The 20,831-nt window shown below is 46.6% G+C and overlaps 1 protein-coding gene across 5 annotated transcripts in view; it reads right to left on the bottom strand.

Moving 5' to 3' along the window:
• tex2l (testis expressed 2, like) overlaps window positions 1-20,831 on the bottom strand; it is a 158,466-nt gene that overhangs the window by 45,015 nt on the left and 92,620 nt on the right. For all 5 annotated transcript variants that reach the window (XR_005463485.1, XM_038820285.1, XM_038820283.1 and 2 more), the window contains 3 exons: window positions 20,498-20,698; window positions 12,955-13,300; window positions 7,259-7,497 (listed from right to left, as the gene is read on the bottom strand). Coding sequence is in view for 4 of the 5 variants with exons in the window: in XM_038820285.1 (XP_038676213.1) it covers window positions 7,259-7,497; window positions 12,955-13,300; window positions 20,498-20,698 (786 nt within the window). In the remaining variant the exon portion in view is untranslated. The remainder of the gene's footprint in view (window positions 1-7,258; window positions 7,498-12,954; window positions 13,301-20,497; window positions 20,699-20,831) is intronic.

Raw genomic sequence — 20,831 nt, 5'->3', positions numbered from 1 at the left:
CCCCCCCCCCCCCAACCCGGCCGCCAGCTCCCTGTGGCCCACCTAGGCAATGCCTACAGCAGGCCCTATGGAGGTGCCGGGCGGGGGCCATGGAGCGTACCGCTGGCAACGGTACTGCCAGCCAACGGTACCCCTGGCATCGGGATGGGCGCCAGGGCCAAAGACCCCCACGGTGCCTGGCACCGACAGGTCCAGGAGTGCGGGGATGAACATGGGGGGGGCAGTGCTAACCGGGGCCAGCGTGTAGACGGTGGACCTGTTTGGGCATGGGGGTTCGCACCATGCTAACATGTCAGCATTTCACCCCTGCAGACAATGGATATCGGAATTCAACCAGCAGTGGTGGCCTTCCTTCTAGTTGTTGCAGCTTTGAGGGATGCCCTGCAGCTGTACGAACTGGAGCTGCCCGAGCAGGAGGAAGCTGCAGCAGCATTAGCTAGGTCCTCAGGGGGCACCCCATATCCCCAAGAGCCAACTGGCCACCCTGGGGTGGTCTTCAATGATGCTGGGGACCTGCGACTGCCCTAGGATGTAGCTGTCGTGCAAACTCCTCGGGAAGCGAGCACACATATGCATGATCTTCATGTGGTGGTCGCACACGAGCTGGACTTTCAGGGATTGGAACCCCTTCCTGTTGATGTAGGGTACTCCCTGATGGCCTGGTGCGCGCAGGCCGACATACGTGCCATCTATACCCCCTAGACCTGGGTCATCCCGGCTATGGCAGAGACCTGCTGCCCAGGGATCTTGTAGGGCCTGGTCCATGTCAAAGTTTATACTGTTAGCTCCCAGGAAAACAGGGCATCCGTGACCTCATGGATGCATATGACAGGATGTGACTAATGGTATCCCTCTGGATCTGTTTTGTGAAATGCCACATAAGTTACCGCTCGAGCCGTGGAATGATCCTGAGGTAGATGTTCAGAACTGCGGTGACCTTGATGGCTACGTGATGCCAAGTCCACAAGGACATGGCACAGGTGCTGTACTGTCCGACATCCATTTGAAAGACCTGCGATGCTGTAACGAATTGGAGAGTGTGTGAGGCTGGTGACCAGTGGTGGCATCTACTCCGGGACCCTCCCACATCCTCCTCCCCCCCCCCCCCCCCCCCACACACACACACACACATTCCCTGCCATCCGGCATGCCCAGCCCACTTACTCCCGGCTGCAGCGGCGGCCCCTGGTTACCGGACCCCACACAATGTAACCTAAACAGTTATTCCGTCAGCCTCCCGTTTTTGAAAAGATGTACTAATTGGTGTCTGCGTGACCACTTGCCCGGGAGTTGATTTGATCAAGTGAGGCCATTAGATAGGGAGCCGTTCCTGTTGTTAGTATGGAGGTTGGCCTTAACTGGTGATTAATTATTTCTCGCCACACCACGGTGGGATCCAGATTTCGCCAACAGGAATGGGCGGGCCGGTTAGATTGCAAACCGATCAGCGCTGACATGGTTCTTGTTTTTGGCCTCTCCCCTGATCTAATGGCCTTGTTGCATTCTCGCTCAAGCGCAAAGTGGCTGTTTAATCGTGCCCAAGGGCCGGAATTCTCCAGCCATCCGCAGGAGGCGGGATTGTCTGTTCCTGCTGGGAGGGCACTGCTGCCCGTGGGTTTCCTCAATGAGGAATCCCATTGACAGAGGCAGGAATAGGGAACCCCGCTGGCAGCGAACGGCGCACCGTCTCCCTCTGCCTAGAAACATGGGGCTGGGGGACTGGACACTCCATTCCAGGATCAGGAACAAAGATCAGGCTCTCCAATTGACAGGATGTGATTAATGGTTTCCCACTGAATCTATCGGTGTTGGGGACTCAATTGATCACTGTATTTATTAATGACTAATGACATAGCGAGTCACAAAACTGGTTTTCAGCTGATGCTTGATCCTGATTGACCAGCAGATCTCTAAGGCTGGGCTTCCTCCTGAGTGAAGGGTGCAAGTCCGCCTGCAACCAATCAACGCTCACTGGAATGTACACTGGCTGGACCAATCAGCACTCACTGGAATGTACACTGGCTGGACCAATCAATGCTCACTGGAATGTACACTGGCTGCAGCCAATCAACACTCACTGGAATGTACACTGGCTGGACCAATCAACACTCACTGGAATGTACACTGGCTGCAACCAATCAACACTCACTGGAGTGTACACTGGCTGGACCAATCAACACTCACTGGAATGTACACTGGCTGCAACCAATCAACACTCACTGGAATGTATACTGGCTGCAACCAATCAACACTCACTGGAATGTACACTGGCTGCAGCCAATCAACACTCACTGGAGTGTACACTGGCTGGACCAATCAACACTCACTGGAATGTACACTGGCTGCAACCAATCAACACTCACTGGAATGTATACTGGCTGCAACCAATCAACACTCACTGGAATGTACACTGGCTGCAACCAATCAACACTCACTGGAATGTATACTGGCTGCAACCAATCAACACTCACTGGAGTGTACACTGGCTGCAGCCAATCAACACTCACTGGAGTGTACACTTGCTGCAACCAATCAACACTCACTGGAATGTACACTGGTTGCAACCAATCAGCACTCACTGGAATGTACACTGGCTGCACCAATCAACGCTCACTGGAGTGTACACTGGCTGCACCAATCAACACTCACTGGAATGTACACTGGCTGCAGCCAATCAGCACTCACTGGAATGTACACTGGCTACGTGGCTGTCTGGGTCAGCAGGGGTGAGTTCCCCACCGACTATTCGGATGATCGGAAGCGAAACCCCGCCATCTGAAACGTTCAGACCTATATTTGCTTGTGGGAGAATCTAAGACCAGGGACATGGCTTAAAAAGTAGAGATGAACCTTTCAGAAGTGAAGTTAGAAAACTAACTGCTTCGACACACAAAGGGTGTTGGAAGTTTGATGTTTGTTCAATTGTTAATTTTAAACCTGAGATTGGTAAATTTCAGTTAACCAAAGACATTCAGGTATATGGAGGCCGGTTTTTCTCATTCCTATCTGTGCACCATATTAATAGGTCTGTCTCAATAAAGAACTGTGTTTGCATTATAGTAGATTCCTAACTCATGTTTGCCTCAAGCTAAATTTGCTTCTCATTACTGGTTTACTACAATTACTTCACTTGAGCTTACTTTAGATTGCTTTATTATTATGTTCTAGTGGTTGCTAGGCAATAACCCAAAAACCTAGCAACCTGCACCTTCCCTAGAAAAAAGGGACTCATAATGTCATAATTAGCTTTCATAAAGGGTCCAATGTTAAATTGCATTATTCTTGATGTTTGAACTCTGCTATTCTTTCTTAGTGATAAGAAGATTCAGGGTTTGATCCCACTGCAGACAGTACCAGTCGTTGGAGGCTGGAGACTGGAACTCACATCCAATGGGATTCCCAGGACTGTTGAATTTAAGTGGCTTCCTCTCATTGTATAGATTATGATAACCTGTAATAACTCCCTGACCCTCCTGGCATAAAGATTAGCCACTCATTGACTTGTATAAAGTTACTAAAAGGCCATGGAAGCAGCATTTATATTGTGGCAGGTCATAATAGTCTTTGAGTCCTTCAACAACAACAGCAACAAGTTTTATTTATATTGAGCATCCAATAAATGCATCCCAACGTGCTTTATAAGAGCGTAAGCAGACAAATAGTTGGCATTAAGTCAAAGAAGGAAAGCTGGTGATTGAAAGCTTAGTCAAAGAGGTGTTTTTAAAAAAATAACTCAAAGGATAGAGAGAGATAGAGAGGTGGAAAGGTTTATGGAGGGAACTCCAGAGATTAGGGCATAGACAATGATGCCTACTCAAGACGTTGACCCATGTTTGGCTTGGGGGGCGGAGGGGGTTAATGGAGATTTGGTGAAAGGAGGTTGATTTTAACAAACAATTTTTGATGAAATATTTTTGGCATAACGAACAAACACAGTACAAAAACAATAGAGTACAAAGAACAGTAATGAAAAAGCAACAGCCGACATCCATCCCTCCAAGGCCTGCCTATTTAACCCCCTACTCTACACTACCCTAACCATCCCCCGCTGACAATTAATTCTCTGCAAAGAAGTCAATGAATGGTTTCCACCTCTGGCCGAACCCTGACACTGACCCTCTCAAGGCGAACTTGAACTTTTCCAGGCCGAGAAAGCTCGCCGTGTCGGTTAACCAGGCCTCTGACTTCGGAGGCCGAGGCTCCCTCCAAGCCAGTAACATCCATCGCCAGGCTACCAAGGAGGAAAAGGCCAGAACATCTGCCTCTCTCTCCTCCTGAACACCCGGGTCTTCCAACACCCCAAAGATCAGTACCCTGGACTAATTTCCACCCTTGTCTTCAATACCCTGGACATGATATCCGCGAATCCCTGCCATTATCCCCTAATTTTTGGGCATGCCCAGAACATGTGGACATGCTGGTCCACCCGCATACCTGACACACTTGTCTTCCTCCCCAAAACATCTACTCATCCGGGCCACTGTCATGTGTGCCCGGTGCACCACCTTAAACTGGATCAAGCTGAGCCTTGCGCATGTAGCAGTCGCGTTGACCCTGTTCAGCGCCTCCACCCATAGACCGTCTTCCATCTCACCCCCCAGTCCCTCCTCCCACTTACACTTCAGCTCTTCTATATGCGTCTCCTCCGCCCCCATTAATTCTTTGTAGATGTCCGAGACGCTCCCTCCCCCGCCCATCCCCTAGACACTACCCTATCTTGAATCCCTCTTAGTGGCAGGAGTGGGAAGGATGGTACCTGCCTGCGCAGAAAGTCCCGCACCTGTAGATATCTAAAATCATTCCCTGCTGCCAACCCGAACCTCTGCTCCAGCGCCCTCAAGCTGGGGAAGCTCCCTTCCAGAAACAGGTCCCCCATCTTCTCAATTCCCGCCCTTTGCCATACCCGAAATCCCCCATCTAGGCTCCCAGGAGCGAATCGATGGTTGTAATAGTTTATCTTTATCTATCCTGTCTTTCCCTCGTGACTACTTCGATCAGATCACCCCTTAACCTTCTAAATTCTAGTGAAAACAGGCCTAATTTGTGTAATCCCTCCTCATAACTTAGCCCCTGTAGTCCAGGTATCATTTTTGTAAACCTACGTGGCACTCCCTCTGAGGCCAAAATATCTGTCCTATGGTGTGGTGCCCAGAGCTGTTTACAGTATTCCAAGTGATGTCTAACCAGGTTTTGTATAACTGCAGCATAACCTTTGTGACTTTATACTCCAATCCTCTAAATATAAAGGCTAGCATTTCATTAGCCTTTTTGATCATTTTCTGCCCTTGTTGCTGGCATTTTAAGGATCTATGCACCTGAACCCGCAAGTTTCTTAGGACATCCACTGTACCTAACCTCTTTCCATTTAGAAAGCACTCTGTTCTATCCATTTTTTATCCAAAATGTAGAACCTCACACTTGCTTACATTGAATTCCATCTGCCACAATTTTGCTCATTCATCTCATCTGTCAATATATCCTTGCAATTTTATGCTATCATCTAGGCTGTCTACAAAAATTTTGTATCTTTCAGCAAATTTGGATATATGACTTTCTATGCCATCATTCAAGTCATTAATGAATAATATGAATAATTGAGGACCTAACACAGATTCCTGTAGAGCACCAATTGGAGTAATTACCCATTATCCCCGATCTCTAACACCTGCTATTCAACCGATTTCCTACCATGTCAATAATTTGCCCTCAACTCTATGGCGTTCCATCTTAGTTAACAGTCTTTTATGTGGAACTTTGTCAAATGCCTTCTGGAAGTCCAAATAAATAACATCCATAGACATTCCCCTGTCCACTGCCTTAGTCACCTCTTCAAAACATTCAATAAGATTGGTCAGGCATGACCTTCTCTTCACGAAACCATGTTGGCTCTTCCTGATCGACGTGTTCAGTTCCCTGTTAGTAGCCGAGATTCTCTGACCTGGCGATGGGTCAGAGAATCCCTGGGGGGGGGGGGGGGGGGGGGGGGGGTCGGCCCAGAGGGCGGGGTGGGGGGACCAGTCCCTAGGGGGGGCGGGGGGGGGGGGAGGGCACAGTGGCCTGGCCCGCGATTGGGGCCTACCAATCGGTGGGCAGGCTGGATCCGTGGGGGCTTACTTTACTCTGCGCCGGGCCCCTGTAGAGCTCCGTCATATTGCCCGGGGGCCGCCACGGAGAAGGGAAGCCCCGCGCATGTGCAGAAATGCGCCGGCCGTTCCGCGCTGGCTGGAGCTGCGGGGACCACTCCGGCGGCAACCTAGCCCTCTAGAAAGGGGAAAATTCCTCACTTTCGGGGGCCGTTGATGACGGAGTTGTTAGCGCCGGTTTTCACTCCGCCATGGGGACATAGCCCCATTATTGGAGAGACCCGCCCAATATGTTTCGAGGTGTTCAATGACCTCATCCCTGATTACAGACTCCAGCAATATCCTCACCATAGATGTTAGGCCAGCGGTCTGTAATTCCCTGGTTTCCTCCTTTCACCTTCTTAAAAAGTGGAGCGACATGTGCTCATATCCACCTCACCTCACCTGGCCCCCAAACCCACTGCTTTTGGGGAATGGGGAGAGTGGAGAGGGAGTTAAAGTTCACCCCATTGTCTTGGGTGAATCTCCATGGAAACATGGAATTTCTCCATTGGGGAAGGCAAAATAGAATTGTGAGTTAACTCTAAAACATTCTTCCAGTCTCAGCTTAAGAAGATGATCAGTGGAGAGCCAAAAGCAGGTTCCCCCCATTAATACCTTCACTCCTGCAGCTGATATGAGACCTGGGAAGATCCATGCAAGGGGGAAGAGATTAATAACTGAAATGCACAAATGGGTGCATACCCTCCCAAAACTGTGCACATGAATGCATCTCTTACACATATTTTAAACATGTCTTAAGGTTAATTTACAAAGAAATTAAGGCTAAAGCCACAGTGTAAAAATTTCCTGGTGTTTGTGGGCAACAAAATGTACGGATGAATGTAAATGAGAGGAACATGCTTGAGAAGATTTTAAACTATCACTGCAAATTATTGTTTTAACTCCCTTCAAATAGAGGTGAGTGACATTTCTGATCAAAATTTTGATTTGTTTTCTATCTCATGGCAAAGACCATTGTGACAGGATCTGACTGGCACAGCAGTGAGGTTAAAAGGTACTTTGCATTTTCTCCTGGCCTACACAGCTTAATGGGCCAGTTGTGTAAATGTTATTAAAGATGTTGATGGCCTAGCTTCACAAACCCATGTGTCCAGCAGCTTAATTGGTCTTACCTGGTTTTTGGTGGGACTGCTGGTCGTGCTATGCTCGGGGCTCAGCATAGGGCTGGGACTGTCAGAGAGGGTCAACTTCGACATGTAGGTGCTGTAGTCCAGCTGTATCTTTTGCCTGATGTTTCCAGCCAAGTCCTTGGTTTTAAAAAGAGGAGGGAGGTCCTCGGTGCTGTCTCTGCTGCTACCGTTGCTGTGAACCAATCTCCCCAAAGGGCTAGAGGCAAGATTCTGAGTAGGATCTGTAAGATAAATTGAAATGCTGAAGTGGGTGATGCGCTATCAATTACGGCGAGACGAGAGTAGAGAGTAATCGAGGCTTTATTACGCAGAGATGTGGAGCCTCCCGCAGCTGCTGCCGAAATGGCTGCAGCTCGGAGAGCCCACACATTTATACTCCGCCTACTGGGCGGAGCTAGCAGGCAGGGATCTACCCCCGCACCTGTAGTACAGGGGCCTTACCATAATACCCTTGTATGCAGTTACAACAGTGGTGACTACCACAGTGGGGGAAAAAAAACAGAAGCTACAAGTTGCCCAGTTCTACAAATTGCAGTCCTGTGGTGTCATTTTAGTTTTGGATGTAAACCACCTGTCCTGATATTCATTTATATTGAAGTCAACAGAACATTGACTAAGTTAAAACTGCCTGCCTGGTGTGTATGAGGCGTGCCAAAAAGGAAGATGTCCCCTGGATGTACTGACTGCTTGTAACCTCACACTTTCCTTATGATAAATAAAATACTTAAGAGATACATTATCAACCAAGCAAAAACTATATTTGTGCAAGGCATTGGAAACATTCTTCTCTAGTGATTATGACTAACTGCCCTCACAAAATATGCATTTCTGAGTCTTTTGGTATTAAGGCATTGTCTTCTTGTTCCCCTTTTCCTCATCAGTTTAACTTGTATTTACCTTGCTGCTTCAGTTTGCAGCTTTTTTTCACTAGGCCACAGGCTGTTGCCATGGCTCCAGATACCAGCTCTCCTTCAGGGATTGTCCAATCCATCGCTGCCATTTATACTTCAATTACATTTTATTTCAGAATACTTTACACTTTAGCATGCTCAAAATGCATCAGATATTTAATTTCGAACAGTTTTAAGTACTGTAGACCCTACTATTCAATCTGCAGCTCAGTGCATGTTTGTCTATCTGCTAATCATTTAGTTGTGCTATGATCCCCATGGAAACCAATAAAATGAAATTCACTCCAGTTAACAGCTGAAAGAATTACACATTCACATTCAAGATTTCACATTTTAAAACGTCTGTAACAAATGACTAAAAACACTAATGACTATTTTTGTAAGTAACTTATATTTTAAACTGCAGTGAGGAACAGTTACCTTTCACACTTATCAGACTTATTCTCTACAGAATTACAGGCCTTAAAGGAAACAGTTCACATTTGCTCCCAGTTCCAATTGGGTTCCCATTTCCCTGTTTCATTGAAGTATCTTTGAACGACCGCCTTCAGGTGGTTTCCCTTAGTTTATGAAGAATTTCCTAAATCCAGTACCAGAAGCAAAACTTGTCCCAACGATTTCTCCCCTCTGGCCATGCCGAAACAAATCTCCCAGAGTCTTCACATGGCTGTGGGATTCCAAACTTCAACAAGAGATTGTTTCCCCCATGGTAATTAGTATTCGGTTCACTATTACTTCTCTTCGGCGGGATTCTCCACGTCTCCGCGCCAAAATCGCGATTGGCATGGGGGCAAAGAATGGGCGTCAAACCCGAGATCGAGTCCGACGCGGCTCCCTCGATTCTCCGGTATTCCGGAGAATCATCGGCAATTGCGTGTGCGCAGTCAACCTGGCGCCGGACGGGGGCCATTGAAAGCGGCCCTCATCCCATAGCGATTCACCGAGTGCAGCTGGCCGAGTTGCCGAAAGCGTGGTGCTCTCTTGGTCCCACCCATCTGGAATTGGGCATGGTGGCTGATGACTCAGTCTGTGGCCGTCCTGGTGGGGGCGGGGGGATCCTTCACCGTGGGGGGGGCCTCCAAAAAAGCCAGGCTACCGATCGGATGCCATCGACCTGCAGGCGCGTGCGATCTGGGGGAGGCCTATATTTTCAGTGCCGGTCCGCGGTGTGGGTCCGCCATGTTGTGTGGGGCGGCCGACATGCGCGGACCCCCAACCGGAAATGAAGGGCCCGGTATCGGCAGCCGGAGCTGCGAGGAGTACCCCGGGGCCCTGCTACCCCCTCCAGGTAAGTGAATCGCTCCGGACGTTCTTCGGGAAAGTCCAGAGTGATTTACCTGAGTTTCTCCGTGGGCGTGGGGCCAAAGCCCAATTATTGGAGAATCCCGCCCCTTATCTCTCCAGTTTCTGTGATCATTTGTGAATGTTACTTTGTTGCCACCTATGTATTTATGAGGTAGTTCATATCAACTAAAATGGCAGTGCCCCTTATTTTAGAAACTGGACGGTCTCCTAGGGGGACTTGATTCCAGTAACAGGGTGGCACAGTGGCACACTGGTAGCATTATTGCCTCACAGCGCCATGGACCCGGGTTCAATTCCAGCCTTGGGTGACTGCCTGTGTAGAGTTTACACGTTGTCTGTGTGGGTTTCTTCGGGATGCTCCGATTTCCTCCCACAGCCCAAAGGTGTGCAGGTTAGGTGGATCGCCTGTGATCAATGTGCGTTGTTGCAGCGATAGGGCCAGGGGAGTGGGACAAGGAAGAGTGCTCTTTCGGGGTTCAGTGTAGAATGGCCTCATTCTGCAAGGTTTTATTTTTAAAATCTTGCTTTTTACAAAGGTTTTCAAAATCTTACTCAATCTTTCATTTTTTAAAAAAAATTTAGATTACCCAATTATTTTCTCCAATTAAGGGGCAATTTAGCGTGGCCAATCCACCTACTCTGCACATTTTTGGGTTGTGGGGGTGAAACCCACGCAGACACGGGGAGAATGTGCAAACTCCACACGGACAGTGACCCAGAGCCGGGATCGAACCTGGGACCTCAGCGCCATGAGGCAGCTGTCCTAACCACTAGGCCACCGTGCTGCCCTACGCAATCTTTCATGGCCCTGTACCATCGATCAAAGACCATTCTCTAGCAAATTCCACATAAGCCTGATTCTTCATAGGAATCCATGTGAGCACGGATGTTTCTAACCTGCAGGCACTCTGAATGAATAATTCTGCAAATAAGGCCATTACCAGCTGTAAACCAGAGACTTTGATCAACCAGCTTGCTGTGAGGAAAGTGTTCTGAAGAACCACCATTTGAAGCAAAGATTCTTATCGTTTGACCTTCATCCTTATTATTTTCACCCCTTTCCACCCCTCTGTATTTGCCTGTCTTCTGTGTGTGGGTAGAAGGTTGGACAGTTAAAGATGGTAGTAGGTAATAGCTTGTTGTTATCCAGTTGTACTATTTTGCATATTTCATGATAGTTCTTGGAATAAATAAACAGCAATCGTGTTTAAACTTCTAAACTCAGTGACTATAATTATTGGGCAGCCAAGGGCCAAAGACTTTGGGTATTTTGATAAGAATTATTGGTTAGTTCATTTCTGTTGCGACTCCAGGATGAGTGGGGCTAAAATTGATCATGTGCTAGCCCAGGGTGTCGTAACAATTTAAAAAGAAATTCGAACCAACAGTTAACTGCTGAAAGAATAACATTGAATCATAGCTGGGCAGTAGGGTGGCGGAGTGGTTAGCATTGCTACCGCATGGCGCCGAGGTCCCAGGTTCGATCCCGGCTCTGGGTCGCTGTCCGTGTAGAGTTTGCACATTCTCCCCGTGTTTGCGTGGGTTTCACCCCCACAACCCAAAGATGTGCAGGGTAGGTTAATTGGCCACGCTAAATTGCCCCTTAATTGGAAAAAAAGAATTGGGTACTCTAAATTTATTAAAAAAAAGAAAAAAAAAAACATTGAATCATAGAATCATCAAATGATTACAGCACAGAAGGAGACTACTTATGCTATTGAGTCCATGCTGGCTCTCTGCATGAGCAGCTTAGCTTGTCCCACTCATCCAATTCCATATTTTAAAGTAGTTTTTTGAAACTACTTTAAAGCTACTTTTTCAAAAATGACTAAAGCACTATTGCATAAGCACCATGTTTTTGGAGACAATTTAACCTTTAAAAACAGAAAGGAACATTTCCTTTTTATATTTATCACATGAAAATTGCTTATTGTCACAAGTAGGCTTCAAATGAAGTTACTGTGAAAAGCCCCTAGTTGCAACATTCTGGCGCCTGTTCGGGGAGGCTGGTATGGGAATTGAACCCGCGCTGCTTGGTCTGCTTTAAAACCCAGCTATTGAGCCCACTGTGCTGTCTCACTCCACAGAATTACAGTCTTTACAGCAAACAGTCCACAGTTGCTCTCAGATTCCAAAGGGTTCGCAATTCCCTCTTTTGCTGAGTATTAACTTCAAGTTACTACCTCCGGATGTTTCCCATAGTTTCCTAAATCCAATACCTGAACTGAAGCCTATCCCGATGATTCTTACCCTTTGACCACACCAGGACAATCTCCTGGAATCTGTAGAAGGCTGGCAGATAGATCTCTTCAACGAGACCGATTTCTAATCAGTAAGGAAACAAAGGGTGATGGGGATAAGGCAGGAAAGTGGATTGAGGATTATCATATCAGTTCAGCCATGGTCTCATTGGATGGCGGAGCAGACTCGATGGGCCAAATAGCCAACTTCTGCTCCGAAGTCTTTTAGTTTTATGTCTGACAGAGACTATCTCCCTCCTGTATCTGGTTTTGGTAGTTTGCAAAGCCAAGCAGTCTCTTCCCTTTGCTGGACGCACAAAACTGCTCCCTGTTTGTGATATTCATTGATTTGTAGGGAACCCTGCAACCTGATCTCAAAAATGACTACACTCTTTCCCATGGGAACATGAAACAAATTAACCTTGTATCCAGGTAGAAATACTGATTAGATATTCATGACTCCCAACTTTCTTTCATCTTAGAAGTAAATGGACAATTTACAGTACGCTTGTTTATGACCTGATACTTTCGATACCTTTTTGGGACTTTGGGAGACCCAGAATCTACTCAATGTGAATTCAGAGACTGCTACCATTGACTCCAACCATAAACACCTTACACCATCTGGTGCTTCCTTTGATCTTTAACTGGCCCAGGTCTGATGTCAAGCAGACTTCAGTACAGGTCATATTGCCTTTTCCATTTTACCTTAAATTAAAGACACAGTTTCAAAACATGACAATCTTATTAACCTCATAATTGCAACAAGTCTGAAAGATCTTTAAGGATGGGGCAAGTATCAAATTATGGGGGTGATCTATGCATCAGTGCAACCTGTACACTGGATTTCATCGTAATTATAATGATGGCTAATTCAAATCTACATGGAGGTCCTTCCAAAAGTAATATATCCTTCATAACACGTGGTGCCCAGATGCTTACGGTTACTTCAGGTTTGGTCTAATCAGGAACTCCTGTTACTGCTGAAATCAGCATTAAAATAGATTTAATGGGCCTCACGGCACCAAAGACCAGGGTTCGATCCCAGCCCCGGGTCACTGTCCGTGTGGAGTTTGCACATTCTCCTCCTATCTGCATGGGTCTCACCCTCACAACCGAAAGATGTGCGGGGTATGTGGATTGGCCATAATAACTTGCCCCTTAATTGGAAAAAAAAGAATTGGGCACTCTAAATTTATTTAAAACAAACAGATTTTATTACCTGGTTTCCCACCATCCCTGCTGAGGTTCTGCCCATCCTCTGACTGCATTCTGGAAGCCAGCAGGAAATATCTAAACCATTCTTCTTTTTCTCTTCCTGTTCTTCCAAAAAGGAAGAGAGCATTTTCCCCGCCTTCCACAGGATGTCTCAGGAGGACCTCCGGTGTTGATACTTGTCTCATGATTTCCGGCCTCGCCCGTTGCTCCTCAGTGTCCATGTCCGTCTTCAACTCTCTGTCTCCAGAACGCTTGAATTTGTACGGCTCAGCCTCTCTGAGGAAAATACAGATGGGATACTTCTTATTCCACATCCTTTTCTTTGCCAGGCCTGGCGGGACAAGAAAAACCTGCAGAAAATAAAAAAGACATTTTAAAAAACACAACGCGAAGGCAAAGGACCATTTAGTTCATCAAGCCCATTCCGTCTGTCACGTGCTCTACCATTCCCTCTGCTCACATTGTTCCATTTCCTGAAGAAAAATTTGGCAATCTTTCCCTCAACCCTTCAAGTTAAATCAAAAAAAACTTCAAAAACATGCCAATTATTCAAGAACTCTCATTTTACATAGAAAAGACATGGCACTGCTGCCTCACAGTGCCTGGGACCCGGATTCAATTCCGGCCTTGGGTGTCTGTGTGGACTTCCTCTGGGTACGTCAGTTTCCTTCCACAGTCCAAAGGTGTGCATGTAAGGTGAATTGGCCATGATAAATTGCTCCTGAGTGTCCAAAGGGTAGATGGGGTTACGGTGTTTGGGCGCTGGATTGGTTCTAAGTATGGTGCCCTTTTGGAGGGTTGGTGCAGACTCAATGGGCTGAATGGCCTCCTTCTTCATTGCATTCTATGAATATAGAGCATAGAAACAAGCCAATTGGCCCAACTACTCCACGCTTACATTAATGCTTCAAAGGAGCTTCCCCCCTACTTCATCTCACCTTATCTTCTCAAAGAGTCATAGAATCACACAGCACAGAAAAGACCCTTTGGCCCATCGCATATGTGCTGGTCAAACACAACCATTCTAATCCCATTTTCCAGCACTTGGTGCATAACCGTATGCCCTGGGATTGCAAGTGTACATCTAAATACTTCTTAAATGTTATGAGGGTCGCTGTCTCCACCACCCCTTCAGGCAATGAGTTCCAAACCCACCACCCTCTGGGTAAATATTTTTCCTCACAACTCCTCTAAACCTCCTGTCCTTACCTTAAATCTATGCCCCCTGGTCATTGACCCCTCACCAAGGGGAAAAGTTTTTTCCTGTCTACTTTATCTATGCCCCACATAATTTTATACATCACAATCATGCCCCCCTCAATCGCCTCTGCTCCAAGGAAAATAATCCAAGTCTATCCAATCTCATAACTAAAACTCTCCAGCCCAGGCAACATCCTGGTATATCTTCTCTGCACCCTTTCAAGTAATATCACATCCCTCCTGCAATGTGGATTCCACAACTTCACACAATATACTAAAGTAAATGGTAAAGTCGCCATTGTCCCTGATGACCACAGGCTGCTTTCCCCTTTGAGGGGGAGAGCTGACTGTTGGTGATTTAACCTGAGCATCACTACACCTCAGGCGAGGGATAAGGTTGAGAGGGTGGGCCTTCATGAATTACCTTTATAACAATACTCTAGCTGTGGCCTAACCAACATTTTATACAGTTCCAGCATAACTTCCCTGCTCCTAAATTCTATTCCTCTGTTAATAAAGGCAAATATACCATGTGTCTTCTGAATCACTGTATCCACTTACTCTGCTACTTTAAGGGATGGGTGTACATGCACACCCAAGATTCTGCTGATCCTTGGTGCTTCCCAGGATCCTGCTGTTTATCATGCATTCCTTTGCCTTATTTGTCTTGCCCAAGTGCATGACCTCACACTTATCTGGATTGAATTCCATTTGCCACTGACCAGCCCATCTATATTCTCCTGTAATCGAAGACCAACCTCCTCACTATTTACCACCCCACCAATTTTCGTATCATTTGCAAACTTACTGATCAACCCTCCTACATTTATATCTGAATCATTTATATAAACCACAAACAGCAAGGGCCCCAACACTGATCCCTGCGGGACGCCCCTGGACACAGGTTTCCAGTCAGTAAAACACACCTTGACCAACACACTCTGCTTCCTGTCACTCAGCCAATTTTGGATCCAATTTGCCAAATTTCCTTGGATCCCATGAGCTCTTACCTTCGCTATCAGTCTCCCATGTGGGACTTTATCAAAGACCTTGCTGAAGTCCAAGTAGACTACGTCAAATGCATTACCCTCATCTACACATCTGGTCACCTCTTCAGAAAATTCAATCAAGTTGGTCAGACATGATCTCCCCTTAACAAAACCATGTTGACTTTTCTTGATTAAACCCTGCCTCTCCAAATGCAGATTAATTCTGACTCTCAGAATTGCTTCCCTACCACTGAAGTTACACTGACTGGCCTGTAGATTCTTGGTTTATCCCTTCCTCTCTTCTTAAATGGTACCACATTGGTTATCCTCCAGTCCTCCAGCACCTCTCCTGTGCCAAAGAGGAATTGAAAATTGCTGCTAACGTCCCTGCTATTTCTTCCTTGCCTCACTCGGCAGCCTGGAATGCATTCCATTTGGGCCTTTGATATTTGTCTACTTTTCAGCCTGCCGGACCACACAGAACCTCCTCTTGGTCTATGTTAATCTCTTTCTGCTCCTTTCTCCTAATTGTTCCCATCTCTATCTGAATGTTTCCTTGTGGCTGTCAATGTCCTTCTGAGGTTCAAAGGACACATTTAGCCAATTCTTTGTTACAAGGATTGATCTACATCGCACGATTTGCTTTTGCTGGGGATGGGCAGCAGACATTGATTCTATATATCTATCACACTGAGTAAGTAAAGCAGTCTTTCCTAGCTTTACTTGAGGTGAATAACGTCTGTGCTCATCTGCTCTACATTGCTCTTACATCACAGTTAATGTTGTGCTCGTGCACCAGCTTTTTTATTAATTCATGGGATGTGGGCATCGCTAACTAGGACAGCATTTATTGCCCATCCCTAATTGCCCATGGGAAGGTGGTGGTGAGTTGCCTTCCTGAAGCGTTGCAGTCCATGAAGTGTAGGTACTCCCACAGTGCTGTTAAGGAGGGAGTGCCAGGATTTTGCCCCAGTGGCAATGAAAGAACGGCGATATATTTCTAAGTCAGGATGGCATGTGGCTTGGTGGGGGACATGCAGGAGGTGATGCCCCCATGCATCTAATGCACTTATCTAGAGGTCACAGATTAGGAAGGAGATTGCTGTCGAAGGAGCCTTGGTCAGTTGCTGCGGTGCGCCTTGTAGATGAAGTACACTGCTGCCACCATGAGCTGGTGGTGAAGGGAGTGAATGTTGAAGGTGGTGGATGGGATGCCAATCAAGCAGGCAGATTGTTCTGGATAGTGTCCAGCTTCTTGAGTGTTGGAGCCGCACTCATCCAGCTGGTCATCCCACAGTTCGTACACTGCCAGTGGCAGCACAAAAATAAACTTAGCATATTCTCTGTGGAAGGGAAGCGGGCAGGACGCAAACTCTACATTTGAACGGTTGAATGCTGTTAAAAGGCTGCGACAATTTTTGGAGTGGGCACTGAAATGGTCGGTGTAACCTCTAACGTCTCTGAGGCGGATGCAGAAGTGCTGCTGTTCCAAATGAATGAGTGCTGGGGCTGCAATAGCCGGGGTTTCAGCCAGCACAAGTACCAGCTTAGGCCATGGGGAAGGGATTGGCTGTGGCTGGGAGTGGAAATGCTAAACTCTAAGGTTCCCTTGTGACTACAGGAGCTGCAGACCAATTAATGATGTGAATTCCACCAGACACCTCATGATGTTGGTCAATGCCAGACCACCAGGGAGGACGTGTAAAGTCCATTTAGCACAATATGAAGAGAAGATAAAGACAAAAAATTAGCAACATGTTTAGCCTGGCAGCTAGTACAGGAGATTTGCCAGTTCTCTATCTGTAATCGGTTGGTGAGAACATATACCTTTTCTTAGTTAACATTTCTATGTATTCTCCACCAGATTCCTCATATGCCGTCCATTAAGTTGCTAATATGGACAGGATGTTTCCCAAGGCCACCCAGATTAACTGTTACCCCAGGACACTATTCGGATGAAGGACAAAATAGACTCTGCAGCCCCCTCTGCCTCTGGGAGTACTGATGGGCGCACACTACCTCATTATTCTCTCTTCCATTCAGCAACCCAGTGGCATTTTCTCAGGTGGGTACAGATAGTATAAGATGTGGCACTGGCACACAATGAGACACAAAACACCAGGACACTAGAAATAGACATGGCGCCTCATGTGGCTGGACTGATGCACAGTGTCAGCCCTTGTTTACAGAACAATCAGATGATGATCTGAGGGGTCCTGCAACGAGTGGAAGGAAGTGAGCGAAACATCTGGAGATTCTATGAGACCTCCCCCAAGATGTGGAATAAATGGTTGGGGTAATGATGGACTCTCCAGTATAGTGCTGTGCGCCAAGATCCAACAGGTTTCAACACTGATTTATGTTAATGATATTGGTGTGCAGGGAACAGTTTCAAAGTTTGCTGATGATACAAAACCTGGAAGAATTGTAAATTGTGAAGAGGACATTGTAAAACTTCAAAAGGACATGGACAAGCTGGTGGAGTGGGCAGATAGGTGGCAGATGAAGTTCAATGCACAGAAATGTGAAGCGATTCATTTTGGAGGGAAGAACATGGAGAGACAATGTTAAAATCGGGGTAAAATTCTAAAAAGGGTGCAAGAGCAGAGGGACCGGGTGTAAATGTGCATAGGTCATTGAAGGTGGTCGGACACGTGGAGGGAGCAGTTAATAAAGCATGCAGGATCCTGGGTTTTATTAATGGGTGCACAGAGTACAAGAGCAATGAGACTATGCTGAATTTATACAAGACACTAGTTAGGTCTCAGCTGAATTATTGCGTACAGTTCCGGGAACCAGTCTTTAGGATGGTGTGAATGCACTGGAGAGAGTGATGAAGAGGTTTACAGAAATGGTTCCAGGGATGAGGAACTTCAGAGAAACTTCAGGATAAATTGGAGAGGTTGGGACTGTTCTCCTTGGAGAAGAGAAAGTTCAGAGGAGATTTGATAGAGATGTTCAAAATCATGAGGGGGCTGGACAGAGGAGACAGGGAGAAACTGTTCCTGCTCGTAAAGGATTCAAGAACGTGAAGGCACAGGTTTAAAGAGATTTTCAAAAGAAGCACAGTAAGAAGTCTTACAACACCAGGTTAAAGTCCAACATGTTTATTTTAAACACAAGCTTTCGGAGCACTGCTCCTTCATCATTCATCTGAGGAAGGAGCAGTGCTCCGAAAGCTATGTTTCTCCTGAATTTAACTTCTCTTTCTGACCTCTAGTATTCATCACCCTCACAAATTAAAATAGATTCTCCATGTTTACACTATCATGCCCTTTGAAATAAATCACAGCAGTGCCCCTCCACTACTCTCACTCCATAGCTCAGAAATAATTCCTCTTGAAGTGCGTGTCCAACATCCTTTGAGTTACGATTGAACCTCCTTCCTTTGCCCTTTCAGACATTGCATTCCTGATCACAATAACCCACAGCAGGTATATCGCCTTTAACATCAGAACCGAGTCACACAGGAGGCATCCAGGCAGATGACCAGACACCTAGTCAGAGAGGTAGGGTTAAAGAAGCATCTTAAAGGATAAGGGAGAGGCGGAAATGTGGAGAGGTTTAGGGAGATAAATGCATGAGGGAGAAAGGGATGAAACGTTTTGTTGATACGGTTGGAAGAAGAGGTGTAGGAAGTAGTACACGCAGGCGATAAACAGTGGCATGGCCAGTAAGGCTGAGCAGCCTGCTCTTGTAGATTGGATTGGATTGGATTGGATTTGTTTATTGTCACGTGTACCGAGGTACAGTGAAAAGTATTTTTCTGCAAGCAACTCAGTAGATCATTAAGTACATGGGAAGAAAAGGGAATAAAAGAAAATACATAATAGGGCAACACAACATATACAATGTGACATCATAAGCACTGGCACTGTGAAGCACACAGGGTGTAGTGTTAATGAGGTCAGTCCATAAGAGGGTCATTTCAGAGTCTGGTAACAGCGGGGAGGAAGTTGTTTTTGAGTCTGTTTGTGCGTGTTCTCAGACTTCTGAATCTCCTGCCCGATGGAAGAAGTTGGAAAAGTGAGATAGCCGGGTGGGAGGGGTCTTTCATTATGCTGCCCGCTTTCCCCAGGCAGCGGGAGGAGTAGATGGAGTCAATGGATGGGAGGCAGGTTTGTGTGATGGACTGGGCTGTGTTCACGAATCTCTGAAGTTTCTTGCGGTCCAGGGCCGAGCAGTTGCCTTACCAGGCTCTGATGCAGCCAGATAGGATGCTTTCTATGGTGCATCTGTAAAAGTTGGTAAGGGTTAATGTGGACATGCCGAATTTCCTTAGTTTCCTGAGGAAGTATAGGCACTGTTGTGCTTACTTGGTGGTAGCGTCGACGTGGATGGACCAGGACAGATTTTTGGAGATGTGCAACCCTAGGAATTTTAAACTGCTAACCATCTCCACCTGAGCCCTGTTGGTGCTGACAGGGGTGTGTACAGTACTTTGCTCCCTGAAGTCAATGACCAGCTCTTTAGTTTTGCTGGCATTGAGGGAGAGATTGTTGTCGCTACACCACTCCACTCGGTTCTCCTATCTCCCTCCTCTATTCTGACTCATCGTTATTCGAGATTAGGCCCACTGTGGTCGTATCGTCAGCAAACCTGTAGATGGAGTTGGAACCAAGGTTTTGCCACGCAGTCGTGTGTGTACAGGGAATAGAGTAGGGGGCTAAGTACGCAGCCTTGTGGGGCCCCGGTGTTGAGGACTATTGTGGAGGAGGTGTTGTTGTTCATTCTTACTGACTGTGGTCTGTTGGTCAGAAAATCGAGGATCCAGTTGCAGAGTGGGGAGAAAAGCCCTAGGTTTTGGAGCTTTGATATGAGCTTGGTGTTGAAGGCGGAGGTGGAGTCAATAAATAGGAGTCTGATGTAGGAGTCCTTGTTTTTGAGATGCTCTAGGGATGAGTGTAAAGCCAGGGAAATGGCGTCTGATGTGGACCGGTTGCGGTGGTATGCGAATTGCAGTGGATCAAGGCGTTCCGGGAGTATGGAGGTGATGCACTTCATGACCAACCTCTCGAAGCACTTCATTACGACTGAAGTCAGGGCCACCGGACGATAGTCATTGAGGCACGTTGCCTGGTTCTTCTTTGATACCGGTATGATGGTGGTCTTCTTGAAGCAGGTGGGGACCTCGGAGTGGAGTTGGGACAGGTTAAAGATGTGCATCCTATGTAACACTTCCATTTTTAGCCTCTATAAATGTAGATGATAAGATATTTTGTGTCCTTCAGCAAGTGTTGAAGATAGGCTACAAGAGAGAAATCTGGTAAACGCCAGACTTTTCGGAACATGGACGTGGTCATTCCAATGGGATAAGATCAAGGAAAGCTCAACTTTCAATAGAATATTCCCACCCACCTTGCTGTCAGCTAGGTCACAGGATCGATGGCTGATGAATTCCACATCATGTTTGCCTTCATCGAAGGTTGCACGCCGTGAGATGTTGCTCCGTGGGTACGAGAGTTTCAGCGCAGTACCATCCAGTGTCACGTAGACCGAAAAGGTCAGTGATGGAAGGTAGGTTTCAGGATCATAGTTATAGATTTCATTCATCCAGCCCTGTAAAACAGAAGAGAGAAAAGTGGGAAAACATAACACCACACTCGTCCATCATTGTATCAGACAAAACCCATACAATAGTCTGAAATCTGTAGGAGGTTGTCCATTCCTATGCTACACAAAGTTGGCCCGG

Source organism: Scyliorhinus canicula, chromosome 15, assembly GCF_902713615.1.
Source record: "Scyliorhinus canicula chromosome 15, sScyCan1.1, whole genome shotgun sequence".
NCBI classification, from domain to species: domain Eukaryota; kingdom Metazoa; phylum Chordata; class Chondrichthyes; order Carcharhiniformes; family Scyliorhinidae; genus Scyliorhinus; species Scyliorhinus canicula.
The sequence above is the reverse complement of the archived record's forward strand: the minus strand, read 5'-3'. Positions and strand labels throughout refer to the sequence as shown.